The following is an 18,663-nucleotide window of genomic DNA, read 5'->3' as shown; positions in this document are numbered from 1 at the left end:
CAAATTGTAATGTTATTCATTATTCAAACATTTTAACAATTAATTTGTACAAAGTACTGGGAAGTCATGCTCACAGTCAGGACTTTTAATATTGCCACAGGAGGATTAAGTGATTGCAAACAGTCTATGGTGAGGTGACAATCAACACTTCATATTCTTTGAATAGCTTTGACATTTCCTAATACTAACATAACCACAGGTGACTGACCATAAATGAAATTTTTTAACCATTTCTTCTTCCATTACTCAATACACTTAGTCTATAAGTAAAGCATATGTTCAAACTTTTAGTATTATGATTCAAATAAAACAAACAACCATTTCAATATCACATAACATCTTATGAGGCATACTTTTAGAAATTTAAATTTGTTTCTCATTTCCTTGTATGTCACATCTGTGATGTGTTTTGAAGAAGGGTTTATTTGCCAAATGTAGTTATCTTAATCACTGTTGTTTATAGTTTTCTACTTCAGGACCTAAAACTATGAAAAGATCAAGATTGTATAGGCGTAAAAAGAACACACAAACTATAGGTTATTGCGGGTATGTCAAAATCAAGCTAATTAGTAGCCAACAAATTGTAAAAGAATGGTATGTGTATGGTAGTAGCTATATACCAGTATGAGTTTGAGTTTATGACTCTGCATCCATAGTATATGCATTGCAGCATCGGCCATTTTCATCAACATACTGAAAGAAATGAGTAACTTATTACTTGTTAAAGGAGTAATAAAGACAGTTATCCATATCGCAATGCACAATATTTGTGGCAAAGTCAATATTTGGCAGAATTTCCATATCTACAGTACATTGATAAAACTTTCAGGTGTGGATATTAAACAACCATCTGTCTGGCTGTGTTCCTTGGGGAGCCCTACACCCATCCGTTGGCCAAGGAGCTTGCATATCACTTTATGACCAATTTTGATTACTCCTATAATCTTCTAAAATATCTTATTGGTTGTTCCCTCCCCATGATGACTTAGTGTAACTGGTATTTGTGGTAGACGGCCTCTAGTACCAAGTTGAAGTTCACACTTTCATCGTTTCACATGGCAGGGTATTACCAAATTAATATGATTAATAGGTTCTCCCCCCACACCACCCCCCCACCCCCGCACCCATGCAGCCTCCCCAATACAGTACAAATGTATTGAATTTTCCTACTCTTGGACAAATTGTGATGAAATAATTACAGTTCAACCGAGTTTGAAGTCACTTTGTGTGTGGAGTACATCATTTCTGTCTGTCGACTTTTGGTTCAATCATGGAGATAGCAACCAGCGTGTTATCTCCATGATTTGACCGTGGATGACCCCAAAAGATGTTTGATTGATCAGATGGCGAGCCGATGTTCACCGCCACCAGTCCGGGCCACCAGTGGACTAATCCGTAATCGATGTCAATAAAATCAGATCGAATTCACAAATATTTCACCATCTTGCTCCCCACTCCTATGCTTTGACCTATGTCGTGTGAATTGATAGGTTTATCAATGCATTTGATGATTTACAGCGCGGTCATTATCCGATCTCGTATGTGCACCAGTAGACCTGTACAGTGTACGTACTGTGTACGTACAGTGTGTACCCCGTTGACGACAGACATATGCCGATGACTTGACAGAGGACAAATATCCAAGTAGTTGAACTGTTCTCTGTACAAGGACATTTAACGGGTACGTATTCACGTCGATTTGTGAATTATTGGTTTTAGGTCGAACTCTAATAACTTTCCCTTCAGTGAGAACTTTTACAAAACACCAAAAATGCACACGATCTGAGCTGCCACACCAACATTCCGAATTCCGGGTATAGAAATCTACGTACAATTCAATACATTAGAATCAGAAGATTTGTACTTTCTTCCATTAAAATGATAAATTTATGCACTCACAGTTTTGCTTTCTGTCATTTTGTCTTCTGTCTTCTGCTCACGAAATTATTGTTGAGAAAGCAGCGCTTGGGCTATGTATATGTACAGTCGCAAAAACGATTGCGACGCTGCTTGTCGTGTACGTGTATGTGGCCTTGCTGCTTGCTGACACGCCGCGTCGATGGAGGCTGAGGGTTCAAAGGGCGTAGTAATACGGTACAGGGGTGGGTGTGTCACAGACGGCGCCCAGACTTTATGAACATAACAGACCAATAAATCCGTTTAGATACATTTTATCTGTCGAAAAATCTTTAATATATAACTTTTCCGTGCTACCTATCTTGCCGTTCTCTTATGAACGAATTATTCTGTCGTAATTTGAAGTCAGGGGTCAACAAACCTCCGAGCAGACGTATGAGCTTCCCCAGTTCTCTCAACATTTTTTTTGTTCCGAGTAAAAATTTTTAAGAAATTACAGTATACACTTATTGTTCATCTTTTGGGACTTAATTAACTAAGTAACTTAAAATGAACTCTTTCCGAATTTTACACTGAAGGTCATTTCGTACTTGCATTTCCAAGGCTGCAGGCCCCGTTCGCTGAACATACAGGCTGCGTCCACAAATAATAGGGGGAGGGGGAACTGGAGGAATCGCGATCGAAATCTTTCTTTTTCAGATTCCCCTTCAATACCCTCAAAAAATTTTCAGATTCCCCGCTATATGATCAAATGTTTTCAAATCCCCTCCACCATCATATAGCCGTATATTTATGAGGGATGTCTAGTTCTGCTCGCTGTGTTCGATACTACCCGGCCTTTTTCGACGCACACATAAATATAATGTAGTAATTTAAATGTTGTCAGTGGACTTGGATGTATCAGTCTAAGCCGACTTGAGTTAATCCAAATCTGGTAGGACCAATGGAACCTGCTGCTGAGAGTACCCAAGATGGCGATCATGAGAGAGTATGCAAGAATTCCTGACCGCACTTTGCCAAATAGTGAAAAACGGAGCAAGGCGACCTACCAAAGAAACATTTTTTGATAAAAAGTACAATACTATATGATCTAGATGCTACTTATAAAAGTCTTACAAAATTGACAATTCTGGAAGATTGAAATATTCCATTAAATAAAACTTTTAGTTTCTGAAATTTTTGGTGTAATAATGGCAAATTTGGTGAAAATTAAAAAATGTATTGATTGTAAGTGATCACTGTGACTTTTCATTGTACGTTTGTAGAAAATCAAACATGATAACCCCATCTGTTTTCTGTAATATGATACTAGAATTCAAAATCCCTAATGTAATTGTATGACAATTGCTACTATTTTCCTGATCATACACCCTTAAGCATATCACAAACCTAAAATTTTGATACTTTTCAGTATTTTTACTTTTTGTATTAACTCATACCTCTTGTTTAATATCTTATTATGCATGTTATGTTGAAGTATTCAGTATTCAGCCTATCAAGACAATCTGCATATGTGTTATGTACACTTTATTGCTGTCGCATTTCATATGCATCGAAATGTCAAAAACATGCATATTAATACTCAGGCTTTTTAAATAAGTTTAAAGCATTTCAACACGATTGTAAAACATATTTACCACAAAGAAAATGATGTTGATATACACAATACCAGGTTGAAGCAAAATTCAAGTTAAACATATATATATATATATATATATATATATATATATATATATATATATATATATATATATATATATATATACAAAAATGGTTTGCTTGTCAATACAGGCAAAGTATAGTGCTCAATGCATTTCTGCAGGGCGGTAATACTGTATATATATATATATATATATATATATATATATATATATATATATATATATATATATATATATGTATATATATATAAGTATACAGATGTCTTCGTGGGAAATTACAGTGCTCAATGCAAAAGCAGAGCGCTACAAAGTAATGAAATCTATTAGGCCTATTTAAGTTTCATGCATCTTGCAATCCTCAGATAGAGTGAAAGGATTACTAGCTCGACACTCTTACATATATGATTGGGACGAACCATTCTATTATAGAATGGTTCGTCCCAATCATATATGTAAGAGTGTCGAGCTAGTAGTCCTTTCACTCTATCTGAGGATTGCAAGATGTATGAAACTTAAGCAATAAATTTCATTACTTTGTACTTGAAGTAATCTGTATATATATATATATATATATATATATATATATATATATATATATATATATATATATATATACGCATTGTTGACAAACTGAACGTCTTGTATTTCAGCATGCCGTAGGGAGACAGCAAGAAACTGTATTTGATACAGATATTGCACATAGATATTGAAAATATTATCAACAGTTGCAGCTTTTGCCCCTATAGTAAGCGTACATGTACCTGTTGTTTTCCTAGAGAAAATTCAATGGCATTCATACCATTTTAGATTTGTTCGAAATAAAAGTCATGAAATGGAACAAAATGGTTCTTGGTTTTGTTTAATCATTACTAACATTAGAACCATTGCATGACATAATCACTACACTACAATATCTTCTGTGGATACTGAATAGTAAAAAATAGTAATAATAAGATCAGAATACATAAATATAGAAACATAGAAATGCTATTAATTTTTCATTTAATTACTCAACAAAGTATGGAATCTGAAAATGAAAAAAAACAAGGAACCAAAATATCCCCCCCCCCTTCCTCATACACAGAGCAAAACTTTCAAGTCCCCCCTCTACTACCCCCAGTATTTTCAAATCCCCCCGAATTACTCTAGGCCCCCCCCCGCAGTATTTGTGAATGCAGCCTAATACCAGCCAACCATCATGAAAATTGTTTTTGTTCACTTAAGGGGTACACTTCCAACATGGCGTCTGTCAACATAAGTGGCGGCCTTTGGAGTTCTCTGATTCTTGATCAGAAAAACTGTAACGGGGACCAGGTATGTTGACTTTTTTCGTTTCAATAATCAGAAACACACTGCTTTTCTCATGAAAATGTCCTATAATAACGATTTCATTCTTTCACATGAAAAACAAAAATCGTTATCAGACTTCAGCGATAATTGCCAACCAACTTCCTGCTTTCTCAAAGATATTGTGTCATGTTACAGCACACGCATGCTACTTGTTAAGAAAACATTCAGTATTTAGATAACTGCACAGGCGAGCCATTTCTTATCTTTATTTACAGTGTACCCGAAGGATTACAAGCTCTTTAACTGTATCGTGAACTTTTCTTTCGCGAAAGTTCACACCGTTGAGGTTGGGGTTCCCGGTCGTATTGAGTCATTCAGAAGTTTGCACACTGTGACTCAGTGTGCAATCATTCTCGTGTCGGACACAGGCGATAGTTAGCTCTACTACATCCGTGAGCAGGACTATGTCCGGTAGGCTTATCACAATTTCTCTATTGCACCAGCCTGTCGGACATAGTCCTGCTCAAGGACGTAGTCCAGCTAACGAACGTCTGTGTATCGAGTGACGTCATGTGAGATCAGTGTCATTACATCTCATTTCGTTTGCAGGAAGGATTCCTAATCGGGGAAGTCGCCAAACATGTCACCAATACAGTTACGGATACCCAAGAAAAACACAAAAAAGAAGACATTTCCTTAAGTATGTTGATCGAAGCCTAATCTGTTTTCCACAAAGAGATATTGCAGGACAAAGTATAGCGCAGGCCTAAGCACCGAGATATTAGATAGTAGATAAAGCTTTTCTATTGAATAACACTGTACATTTGAGTCAGTATTTCTTCAAAAAAAGAATTGTTGTCATGATTACGAAACTGTGTACAGAATATGATTTTCATGCTAGATGGTCTAGTTATCAATGATAGGTTCATGAGTTAGTGTAAAGGCACATGTATCTTTTGAAGATGTTTAGTTGGCAACCATGTCAGCGGGTCAAACATGGAGGTGGCACAGAACTGAAGTTGCTTTCTGACACTCAGAGCACTACTCATAGTTCATGTATCAAACTGACTTAGAATCCAACAAACAAACAATCGCTTCAAAATTCTAATGTCACCGACATGTATGTTACCAAATCCTTAATGATATTTGATGAGTAACATATTTTTTCCTTTTCCAGATATATTTTCATATTTTCCATGTCCAGAAATTGGCAGGTAATTAATGTGATCTTTTCTTTTCATTCAATGAAGTAACTTCCAAATGGCGAATTTTCAAAATCTAAAATTTTCTATTATTAAAACGACAAATGAGAACTTGTGAACATCATATTACTTCTGTATACAAATCTTCTTTCTAAAATCTTCCTTGAGGGTTTTGAATTGCTTTTAATATATCTTTATAATCTTTCAGCTTTTATAACAGAAAAGGATATGTGAATCAAGTTCAGCTGTTGTCCATGCTGAAACAGAATTACAAGGTAAAGTAATGTAAATGAATTTCAAGTTTCAGACAAGGACATGTTTACAGTGTGTGATCACTCAGATGTAAAATGTTATGCATGCAAAATTATGCAAGAAGTGTATACTTGCGCAGAAAACAAAGATATGAATGTTTTAAATAGGAGGGCTTCTAAAAATGAATTTATATTCATTCACTTGTCTATGCATACAATATTACATGCACAATATTATTTGGTATATATTTTGATATTAAAGGGACAATAACTCTAACTTTTGTTAACATTTATTGTTGTTATTGTTACAGAAAACAATCTCATTGTCCTCCTAAAAATATGTAGAAATGCTAAGTATAAACTTTGCCAGCATAGTAGATTTTGTACAATTTGTTATTGTTATCAACTGAATTCTAGTCCATACTAGAGTTTAGTAGTCAACAATAACATTGGACATTACATATGCACAGACTTTATTGACAAGTTGAACAACAGGCCTTAGCACACTTTTAAAACAGTAATGACTTCTCCAGAAACGTGTTTGTTTGTTAAATCTTGCGGAGACTTATCAGCTAACAGTTTCAATTATGCCACTCTCTTTATCAGCTTTCGCTATCCATCTTCTGGCATGTACTTATGATAATGCCATTAAAAGAAATATAATATTAATACCAACTAACTTTAAAGAACATAAATATATATATCCTACATTCCTAGAGTACATTTTCAAAAACCACCAATATAAACGTTTCGGCTATACAAAATCTGTCACTGTAAAACAGTGTTTTCAAAAGCCTTTCACTCACATGTTTAAGTAATAATGTACCCCTTCCCAGCTCATAATGGGGAAAAGCAAACTTTGCACTACATCATGGACAAGGCAAAGTGAAGCACATTATGGAATGAAAAGTTTACTTGAGTCCATTATTGGTAGGGAGGGGTACAATGTTGCTATTATTTTGTAGTTTTGGCAATACCAGTGAATTTAGATGTAGAAAACATCTTGGGCCACAATGCTGGATAACCTGATACGTTATCAGTTATAATCTTGGGGATGACATCACAAATTTCACAGGTATTGACAAGGATATAATATCAATGAAATGTAAAACGATACAATTCGTACCTATGTATACAAACTTCCATCGAAAATATTTTCTCATATAAAAGTGGACTAGAAAGCAGGCACCTCTACACATGGCATGGAACACAAATTTTATTTAAACTGTAATTCTCAATGCAGCAGTCGTTAGGGTTCTCAAATTACATGTATTTCTTGTTGACACCGATGATTTACATGGTGTGAGACCTTTTTTCCTTGAAAGTTTTATTGATGTCTCAGTTTGTTTTGAGATAAAGCATGTAAACAACCTGTACCTTTAAAATAGTCCTAACAAGTATTGCTTGTTCCCAATTTCCCCGGTACATAGTCCTAATCTTTGTTGATTTGCTGCCAAGCTTTGGTACAACTTGTTTATACTATCGAGATCTATTTTGACAAAACAGTTGAACATCTTTGTTGTACATGAAAACATTTTCATGATTGTGTGAATATTATTCTTTCATCTCTTTCAGCATGTTGTTGGGTGGTATAAGTTCCGTAGGATGACATCTCTCAATGTGTCCATGAGGGAATCTTCTATCCATCAAAATCTTCTAAAAGTGTTCCGGGATGTTTCAGAAGACATGTTTTTATTTGGACTTTTTACAGCATATCCCAATCTGACAATATCCACCCATTCAACAGATTATTTATACATGACATACTACGGCAGGTAAGAGAAAGCAGTCTGTTTTCTTCCTTTAAGTTCTCTAGGAAATATATGTGTAATATGATGCTACTTTGCTTCGGCAAAAATGTAAATGAAGACTGCCATGTATTGAGATAGTCTCTCCTGGGATCTTGAGAATGCAGATATCGGGAGAATAGTGAGAATAATACCCAATAGTGATGAAGATGCTTTTGTGATAGATTGATAAGAAAAGTAATTTTGTATAGTCATACAAGACAAGAATCAGATAAAACATCTGTAGATAACATGAACTTTATTCCCAATTGTTGAATTATTATTGTACATCATGTTTTCCACAGCTTTGGAAAAACAAGAGGGCGGCCAATTTACATAACAGTGCATCATTTACATGTGTTTGTGTGTGGAGAACCCTGTTGAGATATATGAATTATGCCTGTAGATTCTCATGCTTGGAAAGAGCGCCATCCTTCCTAAATTTCTGTGACAGATCAAGAAATTTACAGCGGCTAAAGCATTTTGTTTTTCATTTTGGTTTGTTTTTGTCGTTTTTTTTCACAGTGATTTCAAACCCATCCCAGTTACAATTGTCAACCTTGGCAACACAGAGAATTCAGATTATAGAACCAAACAGAATTCAACATTAAGTTCGAGAAATGGGACATATGGTAAAGTCCTGGAAAGCTTTCAGTAAGTATTCAGTGACTCCACTTCATTTAGAACTATATATTCCATCTGCTTATCACATCCCAGCATTGTTAGAGGAGTACCATGTCCTGCATGTCAATACACAGTTGATTGACAAGTTTTAGATTATAGTTGAAGTAGAATAGGTGACAATCAGGGAAATGCAGTGCATCTGTTAATGCCGAAGATTATGCCAGCTAGTAAAATACATTTCTAAAACATAGGACAATTTTACAGACTCTCTGAGTTAATGCACTTAATTCTAGACTGATATGAGACATGGTTATGTTGGAATATTGCCTGTCAGTTTCAAAGCACTCTAGACAGTTGTCATCTGTTTTCATCATTTCTGAGTGTCAACTTGCAATCGTGCATGATACCTGTTGTGTTGCTGTTTGCATGTGGTTCTGTAAAGAGTGCTTCAAGCTTGTTAGGCTTGTAATAGAGTCTTGTAAATTGTTTTGTGTGAAATGAGTTTGGATGGAAATAAATCTTGTATCTCCCATTTCCCTGTACCACGGTCTAGCCTTGCCATTGAAAACATCTGGTTTGGTCTTACGGTACTACACTTACTGTAGTGAGAGGGTAAATATATCAGACCATTAAACAGTCACTGTGTATCAAAAAAATCAATAAAATATGACAGTTGTCATTGAAAACACTTCTCTTCCAGTACACCTGACATTGAATACTTTGAGGACATTGCATCAATGTCAAGTTCAACAGTTGAATTTATTAGAGATCTATCTCTGCAGTCTGGTCACATTTTATATCTCCAAGTTTTTTCAGCTCAAATTTTTTCAGTTTTCTGTGTCAAAGTGTGGCAACTACATACAGATCCAGGGATGAAATGATGAAATCAGAAATAGTGACCGAAGTGCTTTCTTTGCCTGATAGGCAGGTTTAATAGTATCATTGTTAGGTATCATAGCTGAATTACTGCAAGTTTGCACCACATTTAGATTTCCTGGATAAGTTTTAACATAGTGGTATGTTTCTAACTCTGATTTCTTTCATGATTACTTAATCAATGTAGTACTTTGTCACTTTCAGAGAGTGAATCAGAAGACTTCCACTCTTACCCCCATGGTGCAAGTCAGCTAAGTGTAACTGTATTTCATGTTGTTTCTTGCAGAGACCAATTCATGGACAACAAGGGGCAGCTGCACTCGGTGAAAGCTATTCGGCAAATGAACACATCCATGCAGGCAAAACTAATGGTAGGTGAATATTTGTAATGTGGTAGTTTGTAAATGTTTGGCATGATGTAACTCATTCAGTATAACTGATGTTCAAAAGTATTGCCAATCAGTGTACCATTGAACTTGAAATTTCAGAACTCATTGAGTCAATTTAGGAATTTCTTGAAATTTTCCATGGGTAGACCCAATACCATTACATGCAACATGTAAATTTTCTCACATTCAAGACATCACCCCTGAATCAGTGGCACACTTCCTTGGCATAGAAAACATGTTGTTGCAAACCCAACACTAAAGTATTCGATGTGCACCGTTTGATACTCCAAATCAAACTTATCAACCAGTGTTGGTGTTCATACAGTATTCTGTGACTACCTGGCAAGACTATCAAACCTTGAACTTCATATATTCATCACACTGCTTGTAAAGTATGGCTTCATTCTATATATCTGTATACAATCAGACAATGAGTAAAAGCCCTGTCACAAAAGTAACAGTAGTATCTTTCCTTGCCATGGAAAAAAAGGAGTGAATTGAGTGGACTTGACAGAAGCATGGACTGTAGCCGTTCTTTTTCCGCCAGTGGTTTTCAACATTATTTTTGTTTTACAGTCACTGAGACAGAATGTTAGCTCAAGTGAAGAGAAGCTCCAAACGCTTTCAGGTGAAGTGAGGGAACTCAGACAGAAAGCTGAAATGAAGAGGAAAGAAAAAGAGGCTGAGCAAACAAACAAAGGTAAAATACAAAACATCTTTCTGTTCAGTGTTCTAAAATACTGCAAGATCAAACTATTCTACTTTCACCACATTGCATTTTTTGTTGAACATGTGTTTTCTGGCCATAGTATTTTCAAGAATACAGATTCAGCCTCAAAACTGCTGTCAAATAATTGTAATTTTAGGAATTTCAAAAATAAACATCTTCTCAATACATGGACAGTGGAATTGTTTTGTCAACTTCTTGAAATCAAAAGCATGGGTGCATATTTTTGCAGCATCAACAAATGACCTAGAAAGGATTTAGGAAAGAAAAGTCAGTTTTTTGCACATCCCGGCATGGCATTACACTTTCAGTAAATTACAGCAAGGTTAAATTACTTACCAGTGTCAAACACAGATTACATTATGTCATCTATTTTTATGGTAGTATTGGTACAGTGTATACACCTGGAGGACAGATAGTTTTACAACATTTCGGTGGTATGCTTCCTGTGTGGAGACTCTTTGTACCTTGTGGAGTAAATGAAGTTTTCACTCACTGTCTTGTTTTTGTGAAAATCAAAAATGAAACAGTCAACAGAGGTGTAGTGGCCACTGTGAATTTCAAATATCAGTCATTGTACAATGCTTTGCTTAAATCTGGCCATCTGTTTGGTTGGACACAGGGTATATATTCTCAACAACAAGACCTGTGCAATATTTTGAAGCTCGCACAAATTTTGAAATGCCAACATGAAAGGTCAACTCGCTACCATGTCGGACAGGTGTGGAGCTTGAGGTTAATTTTGATTGTTAACTTTTGCTCTGGTGCAGCTCGATGAATTCAGTGATGAAGAGCAAGTACAAGCAGCAACGGCAATCGAACAACAACAACTATTTTTCAATTTCTTGTTTAGCTTATTTCAAATAAAATTCTCCAAGTTCGATGATTTTAATCAATGTATTACATTACCTTCAACTGTGCACACATGTGTGGCTTGTACTGACAAGTTCACGTAGAGTTGTGCTGAGGCTCATCAACCACCGTCCCAAGTTCATGTGCCAAAGCGCAACTTTTCCACTTATATTTAACTTTATCATATTAATATTATATTGGGTTCAGCCCTTGGTGTCGCGCCAGGGGTTAAGATTAAAAATTTTATTGGTATTGATTCATGATTAGTAGTAGTAAAGGATAAAATAGAATTAATTGTTAAAGTGGGACATAAATTGGCAATTTTTACCATGATAACTACCTACTGTGTTTAAATAGGGATGTATTGTGCTATCATTATCGTTGCAATAGAAGTCGCACTGCCCAACTTCCAGTTGCAAGCTGAAAACTAGCGTTCCATCTAAAAACAGGCAATTTTTGCGTTTAGTCATTGACACAGAGGGCGCTTTTCCAAAATTCAATCCCAGCATTCTTTGTGCATGTCCTCATTCATTTGCACAAGTTTTCTCTCGTTTTCTACTTAGACGTGATAGTAACAATATTTTGTATCAGTGACATGTGGATAATAATAATTACTGGTTTATAAAAGAGATGTACGGTATTTTGTTAATGGCATATTGTAAATTAATACTCTGCACGTTTCGTATTTGTTTATTTACAAGTACTCACAAAAAAATGGCTGCGCCCATAGATTAAGTTTGGTACACTTCCAGTTACTCCCACAGTGTATGGGCATGAGTAGTCAGTAAGTGGCTGGCGCGACTATAATGAGGTTATAAACAGAGAGCTCTGTGATTATTTCCAGCCAGGCAAGCTAATTTTCACCCCAGAAATCTTGTATCTGCCACCAAATACCCTTGCTTCCTTCTAATAACCTTTAAATCTCAAGACTTGCGTAATTTGTTTCTGTAGTACTAAATTACATGGTTACCCTAGATTATTATTCTTAACTTCAACCCTTTCACCACCATGGTTTGTCCCAAATCCATTGTTTTCTATGGTAAAGTTGGACCTGTATACATGGAACTTGGGGTGAAAGGGTTAAAAGAAAATGGTTTATAGTTTCCTTTTGAAAACCTTTAGCAAACGTTTTAGGTTTATTGAGGTTCATATTAATAATCTTTCAGTTTCGAGGCCCAGATTACCTAAAATGAAGGGAACTTTAACACATTCCTAGTGTGAAAGTACAGCATTTGGTGGTTATTTTCATCGCTGTATGTGAGGATGACTGTCTTAAACTCTTTTTTCCAGAAGAAGTCACAGAGGTGGAAGAGATGCCTGTGCAAGAAGAGCCAGTTCAGCTAAGTACACCAGAAATCTCCACTGAAGATACTGACCTGGTTCCTATGGAAACCAGTGGAGTCCCTACGGAAACCAAAGATGGGCCTGCAAATGATCAGCCTATCCAGGAGCCTGCACAGTCAGAGCCGGTCATGTCAAAGGACCCGTTTGCCGGGATGATCAACGAAATGGTGGATTCAATAAAGAAGTCACAGGGTGACTCAAAAGCCAAAACACCGATCTCAGAACGATCTCGCAGTGCAGCGAAGGAGACACAAAACAAGATAAACACAGTGAATAGAGGAGAGAACAGTATTACAGAACACTCAGGAAGCCAGAAAAATATAGGGCGCAGTGCCAAGTATGAACAGTTTGTTGATGAAAATGGCAGTGACAGTGACAGTACATGTATATCTAGTCAAAACAGTAACACTGACTTTGGAACTTCAAACTCACCTGTGTTTTAGTAACATTTTTACTGTCATCTTTACAACAGTAAAGAAAGCTCCCTGCCTTGCCTTTTTTTTCCAATCTGAGATTTACCCAAATCTATGAAGTGGATCCAAGTCGCAGCTTATCAGAGTACCCTGAGAATCTCTCACCGATAGTGCTTTTTTGCCCAAAGTCAGCTGATGAAGGATGGAGAGACTCTAGCACTGGATGTGGGTGAACAGTCTCTGAAACGCAGCTGTTTGTTGAGGGTTACAGATATCTATAAGACCAGTCAAAACATTTTGACTACTCATGGTAATGGCAATTTATATGTTAAACATTTTTATATCAACACTACAGTTTCTGTGTATTCAATGGAATAGCTCCATTCCCTCAGTGTTTGTGGATGTGACAAAATTTACTATACTCTTTTTGATAAGCCAGGGTTGTAGATATTGTTCGTAAATCAAGACTGTAAGAACACGCCTGGAATTTGTCTATGATGCCATTTTGACAGGCAGATATTTACTCTGTTCAGGATTTGGCCAATATTACTTACTGCATGCAGCAGCTACCCTATACTGCGAATCTGTCTTTGCACTCTGCAAGATTAGAACCGTATTATCAGAATTTAGCATATCAAATTAGAAATTACCAAGACCAAGATCAAGATCAAGATCCATCAAATCCTATTTTCCCTCATCAAGTTTGACCATTTTTCCAGTATTTACCAATCTAATACATTTTACAACAATGTAAGTCCAGTGGTCAAGGCAAGAAATAAATCATACTTGACCAGAGATCATATGATTTGCTGATATAATGCCTTTCAGTTATATGAGCAACACTTGTAACTAGCAAGTCTGTTAGATGCTGTTGTACTATGATGTATAATATCACCATGTTTACATAATCATGGGAATGCAATGCAATCATATCTGATTGCAATTTCTGTGTCTCGTTGATCCAGTTGTTAAAGTGTTCTGTTTGTGCAATTGCACATGTCTACTTAAGTTAAATAACGCTGTCCTCCAAAATGTTGTATACTATACAGGATTCCATTCAGGTCACTGACCTGTACCAAATTTTGACATCAACTTATAGTTTCTGAACTGACTTCAACAGCAGATCTTGCAGCCTTGTATAAAGTTTGCTATAGAGAAATTGAAAATTTGACAATTTTGCTAATCCTCAACAGTAATTTCTTCATTCCTCCTGGTCACGCTCTTTAGCTTACAATACATTAGCTCTTGTGTTATGCAGTTCAGAATTTTGTGTGGACTTTGCTCAAAAACAGTGATAGCATGAGATCCAGCACTGCCTAAAGAGGGCCTTGTTTTTCCCCATAACCATCACCCCCTGACAAACAAATGCACTGAAGGTCATAGTAGGAAAGGTCAAGAATTACTATCAAAAATTAAAAAGCATGGTATAAAAAGTGTCATGAATTCTTTCCCCTTTCAATCTTCTGGACAACCACCATTCAATTTTTCTTCTAGAAATAACAGTCAAGAATATGAAATCTGGTCATTTCCAGATTTGATTCGTGTGGATATATGCAATGTTCAAAAGGGCTTGACAAATTTCAGAATCTGTTTGTTTGTTTGTTTGTTTTTCTCAGTGAAGTAGTGTCCAGTGTTGCCTTTGAGCTTAAACTTAACCCTTTGATATTATGCAGGGTTATACTTCACATAATTGCCGCTGAATTATCCTTTTCTACATTGTGAAGTATTGTATTCAACGTACTTTGTTTCAAGTTGGTAATGCTTACTTATGAAACTCCTTCATTCTCCATTCACCTTTCATTCTGTTAAATGGCTAGGTCTGCTTAATATGCCTCAACATTCCCTTGCAACAATGCAGGTCACACCTGCAGATCATAACTACTGTTTACAGATCTGGTATATTTTGACACCATTTCCTGATGGAAAAAACAATCGCCTCTATGTTTTGATTTACTATCAAAGCCTTTGAGAATATCAGCACCATGTTAAGTGATCCGAATCTTCTGTAAAAACCATTCCTTTTGCATTGCTTCAGAGATGTCAAGGTATATACCCCTTGAAAGTTCTTGAATTTCAAAACCTTTTGATGAAAAGTCGTAGGAAAATATTCACTTTTCCTGAAAAGCTGATCTCATGTAAAAATGTTGATTTGATAATATATATAGTGTATGTATTTGCAAAAATTCCACAAATCTGCTGCCACAAAAAACGCTCTGCCAAACTTCTTGCTTCACTCCAAAATACTTCTATAAATAGCAAAATACTGCTGGAAAGTCTGAGGACTTTCTGTGAATTTGAGTGTACGTACCCACTGTGTCACACTTCATGAATGGTTCTGATGCACACAGCACCAAGGATATGAAGAGTTTTTTTCAGGCACATGTATTGTGTGTATCAGGTCAATAGATTTATTCAGTAATTTTAATTCAGTGTATTTATTTGTGTCAATTCAGTATTGCTGTTGGTATAATAAGTGACGTGTAAAGAAACTGCTACCTCTCATTTCCTGAGGATGATTTTATTATTACAGACATATATACGTGTACTTTGCCCTCACATTCACCAGACCCCTTTGTGCAGGATGCATTGGGCATACACCGAAGTCAAGTAAAACTTTGGTTTATTCGAGAGACTTGTGTGCTTCATATTCAGTGTGTATCAAGTATAATTATTTTGTGTTTGCACTGACAAACTCTTTGATTCAATTTACAAATTCCTGAAAATTTACCTCTTCTGCACCAATAGAATGGTTATCTTGTGTCAGAGAAAGCCTTCTTGAATCAGTGGCTCAAGGTAGTGTGTGCCTTGAAAGTGAGAGATGTAAACTTTGCCCAAACTTTCCTCAATGAAACATTCTACCACCTCTTACCAAATTACGAATAATCATCAGGGGTCACAGTGCAAAGTTTGGTACTTGAGAAACAAATTACCTAACATTTATCAATATTTGAAATTCAAAATGGCCACCATCCGTGAGTTAACTCTGTGGCGAAATATACAATTTTCGATTTTCGTAAGACTAAGATGGTGAAAATATTTCTAACTCCAAAGCTTTAAAAGTATCCCCCCCCCTCAGTGGTAGATCAGGAAGGAATTGAGTTAGATTATCTGTCCTCGAGGTGCATTCTAACCTAAGCTCATAATGCACACTGATTTCCAAACTTTCTCGTATATGCTCATCCAGTGATATTAACATCTTGATGTGTAGATACATATTTGAGGATAAAAACGTTTAGTCTATCAAGATTTTTTTTACACCAACACTCATAAGTACCGGTATATCTGTGGAGAACACTTGAAAAACAGCTTGGTGAAACCATAGACACTAGCTTCTGTCTATGATGAAACTTTGCCCCACCTATGTGATAACATGATCGCAATAGAATAACTATTTTCAATTTCATTGTTGCCCATTATTTTGCATATTGCATGTTATGAAGTACCTAAAAGAATGCATGCGCATCGGGAGAGACCAATGAATTCTATATTTACTTAATGTAAACCAAACTATTGAAATATAATATTTTGATTGTGTCATCTCAGAGAGCCACTGTATCATTTATCAATGATATCACTCACATACAGAATAATGTATGAAAATCCTGGTATCTTATGTGAGATAGATTAACTCATTTATTTATTTACCTTTCAAAAGTACTTGAATAATATTCAATACCTTGTCACAAGTTATGATGTTGAGGTACATATTTGATATATTATAATAAACTTAGCAAAAGAAAAACTGAAGATTTGGTGTCACTTGTTATTTTTATCTCCTTCCTGTCACTAACAACATTGTTGTATACATGAGCCATTTCTTTAAATGTTGTCAATCTTTCTGTCTGTGTCTACTATGACCTCATTAATTGGGATAAAAGAGGTTTCACTTCTCTATATTCTTACCATGCTGTACCTGCACTGTACAGCGTTTAATAGTATCCGCACTGTGCATACATTTCCTTTTATTTTGCATTACTGCATTTTACTCTGTGAGTTTCCCTCAGGCTATGGCATTGACAGCCCACTTGTATAGAGAGAGACAGAGAGAGAAAACCATAGCATAATCTAGCTGTCAGACACGAGACAGTGAGTAATATTGTAATTTACATGTAGTTCAGTTTCTGATTCACTCAAGTTTCTCGCAATTTAATTCATTTAACCATAAAACAATGATGCTTTCATGTTTTCAACGATCACCAGAATATTTAAAGAATAAATAGCACAAAACATGAATCCATAAGAAACAAACACACACTGAGGGCGCTATTCAGCCTGAACAGAATGGTGTAAATGCCAGACACAGTACTACAAATTACCAACAAGTCCCTTTGTTGTGTACCTTTACAGATAACCTTTCTGTTAACCTTTCCTAGTTCTGCATTTCAAAAGAAATTTGAAATGTAATTTGACACAAAAAATTCTTTATCATGTCCATATCATGACATTTTCGTTTGCTAAACTACTAGATGTCATTATATATTTGCCCATGGTCCTTTAAAACTGTAGAGGGATATACAATATTTGGAAAACTTGAGAAATTGCTATATCCGTGTTTTGGGAAATTAGAGAAATACTGAGGCTAAAGTACATTTTTTAGAATTCCAGTAACAAATAAAATGAGTTTCTCTACTGACAGAAGACATAACTAACTTTTATTGTAATATATCTGATTGTATGAGACCGAGTGAATTATGGGATATCTCAGATCAAGTACTCTGCCATGTACATGATTTTTACGAAGTCATACATAACTCATACATGTACTAATTATCAAATGAGCATCCAAATCTGTAAAAACACCAATCTTTGTATGAATGATATTTGTACAAACCTGGGTATCAGGAAGAGCCTTTGTGAACTTTAGCAAAAGCATGAAATGCAACCTGGAAACCATGTACGATGCAAAATGTGCTTCTTCAATAGGAAACAAAATCAAGGCATAATTGCGTGGATAAATTCTACTAGTAGTTTTTAGACCTTTTTGCCAATTCATGTAGGCCTGACCTCATGTTATCTGGGGCCAAGCAGAATAAATAAATTGTTCCTCGAATCACCGCTTGTACTTCAGCCATTTGGACATTTTCTATTTCTTGTTTGAAAACACAGCAAATACTTCTGCAGATGCAATTACCCTTATGCTGTCATAATCTCTCGAAGTTTTCATACCCACCAGACTTAAAATGAAACTTTTATATGGAGTCAGGGCAGAACAACCACAAATAAATAGTGTCTATATTCTTACATGGTACAACCTAGCAAAAGATGATTTTCAGCAGTTATATCCCTATAATTCATGAAGGCAAGTACGTCAAGTCTAGATGGGATTAGGAGTCACAGTATTATCTAAATTTAAAAAGTGTGTAACCTAATGCAAGTCTGAAATTAGTGAT

The 18,663-nt window shown here is 35.8% G+C and overlaps 2 protein-coding genes across 3 annotated transcripts in view; one reads left to right on the top strand and one right to left on the bottom strand.

Moving 5' to 3' along the window:
- Positions 1 to 2,117, bottom strand: part of LOC139120681 (hexokinase-2-like) — a 35,543-nt gene extending 33,426 nt beyond the window's left edge. Inside the window, 1 exon segment of the mRNA XM_070685207.1 lies at positions 1,900 to 2,117. Coding sequence (XP_070541308.1) covers positions 1,900 to 1,917 — 18 coding nt within the window. The 5' untranslated portion in view covers positions 1,918 to 2,117.
- Positions 1,537 to 17,020, top strand: LOC139120038 (BRISC complex subunit Abraxas 2-like). Of its 2 annotated transcripts, none has more exons than XM_070684056.1 (10): positions 1,537 to 1,681; positions 4,743 to 4,832; positions 5,418 to 5,508; positions 5,986 to 6,022; positions 6,219 to 6,285; positions 7,837 to 8,036; positions 8,574 to 8,702; positions 9,835 to 9,919; positions 10,514 to 10,637; positions 12,810 to 17,020. In XM_070684056.1, exons 2-10 carry the CDS (start codon positions 4,758 to 4,760, stop codon positions 13,301 to 13,303), a joined length of 1,302 nt encoding a protein of 433 aa, XP_070540157.1. In that variant the 5' UTR covers positions 1,537 to 1,681; positions 4,743 to 4,757; the 3' UTR covers positions 13,304 to 17,020. The 2 variants fall into 2 exon arrangements, with proteins under 2 accessions (XP_070540157.1, XP_070540156.1); XM_070684055.1 differs by having other exon boundaries at positions 1,538 to 1,681; positions 12,807 to 17,020.
- The last annotated feature ends 1,643 nt before the right edge of the window (positions 17,021 to 18,663 follow it).

Source organism: Ptychodera flava, chromosome 20 (assembly GCF_041260155.1).
Source record: "Ptychodera flava strain L36383 chromosome 20, AS_Pfla_20210202, whole genome shotgun sequence".
In the NCBI taxonomy this organism is placed as follows: domain Eukaryota; kingdom Metazoa; phylum Hemichordata; class Enteropneusta; family Ptychoderidae; genus Ptychodera; species Ptychodera flava.
The sequence above is the reverse complement of the archived record's forward strand: the minus strand, read 5'-3'. Positions and strand labels throughout refer to the sequence as shown.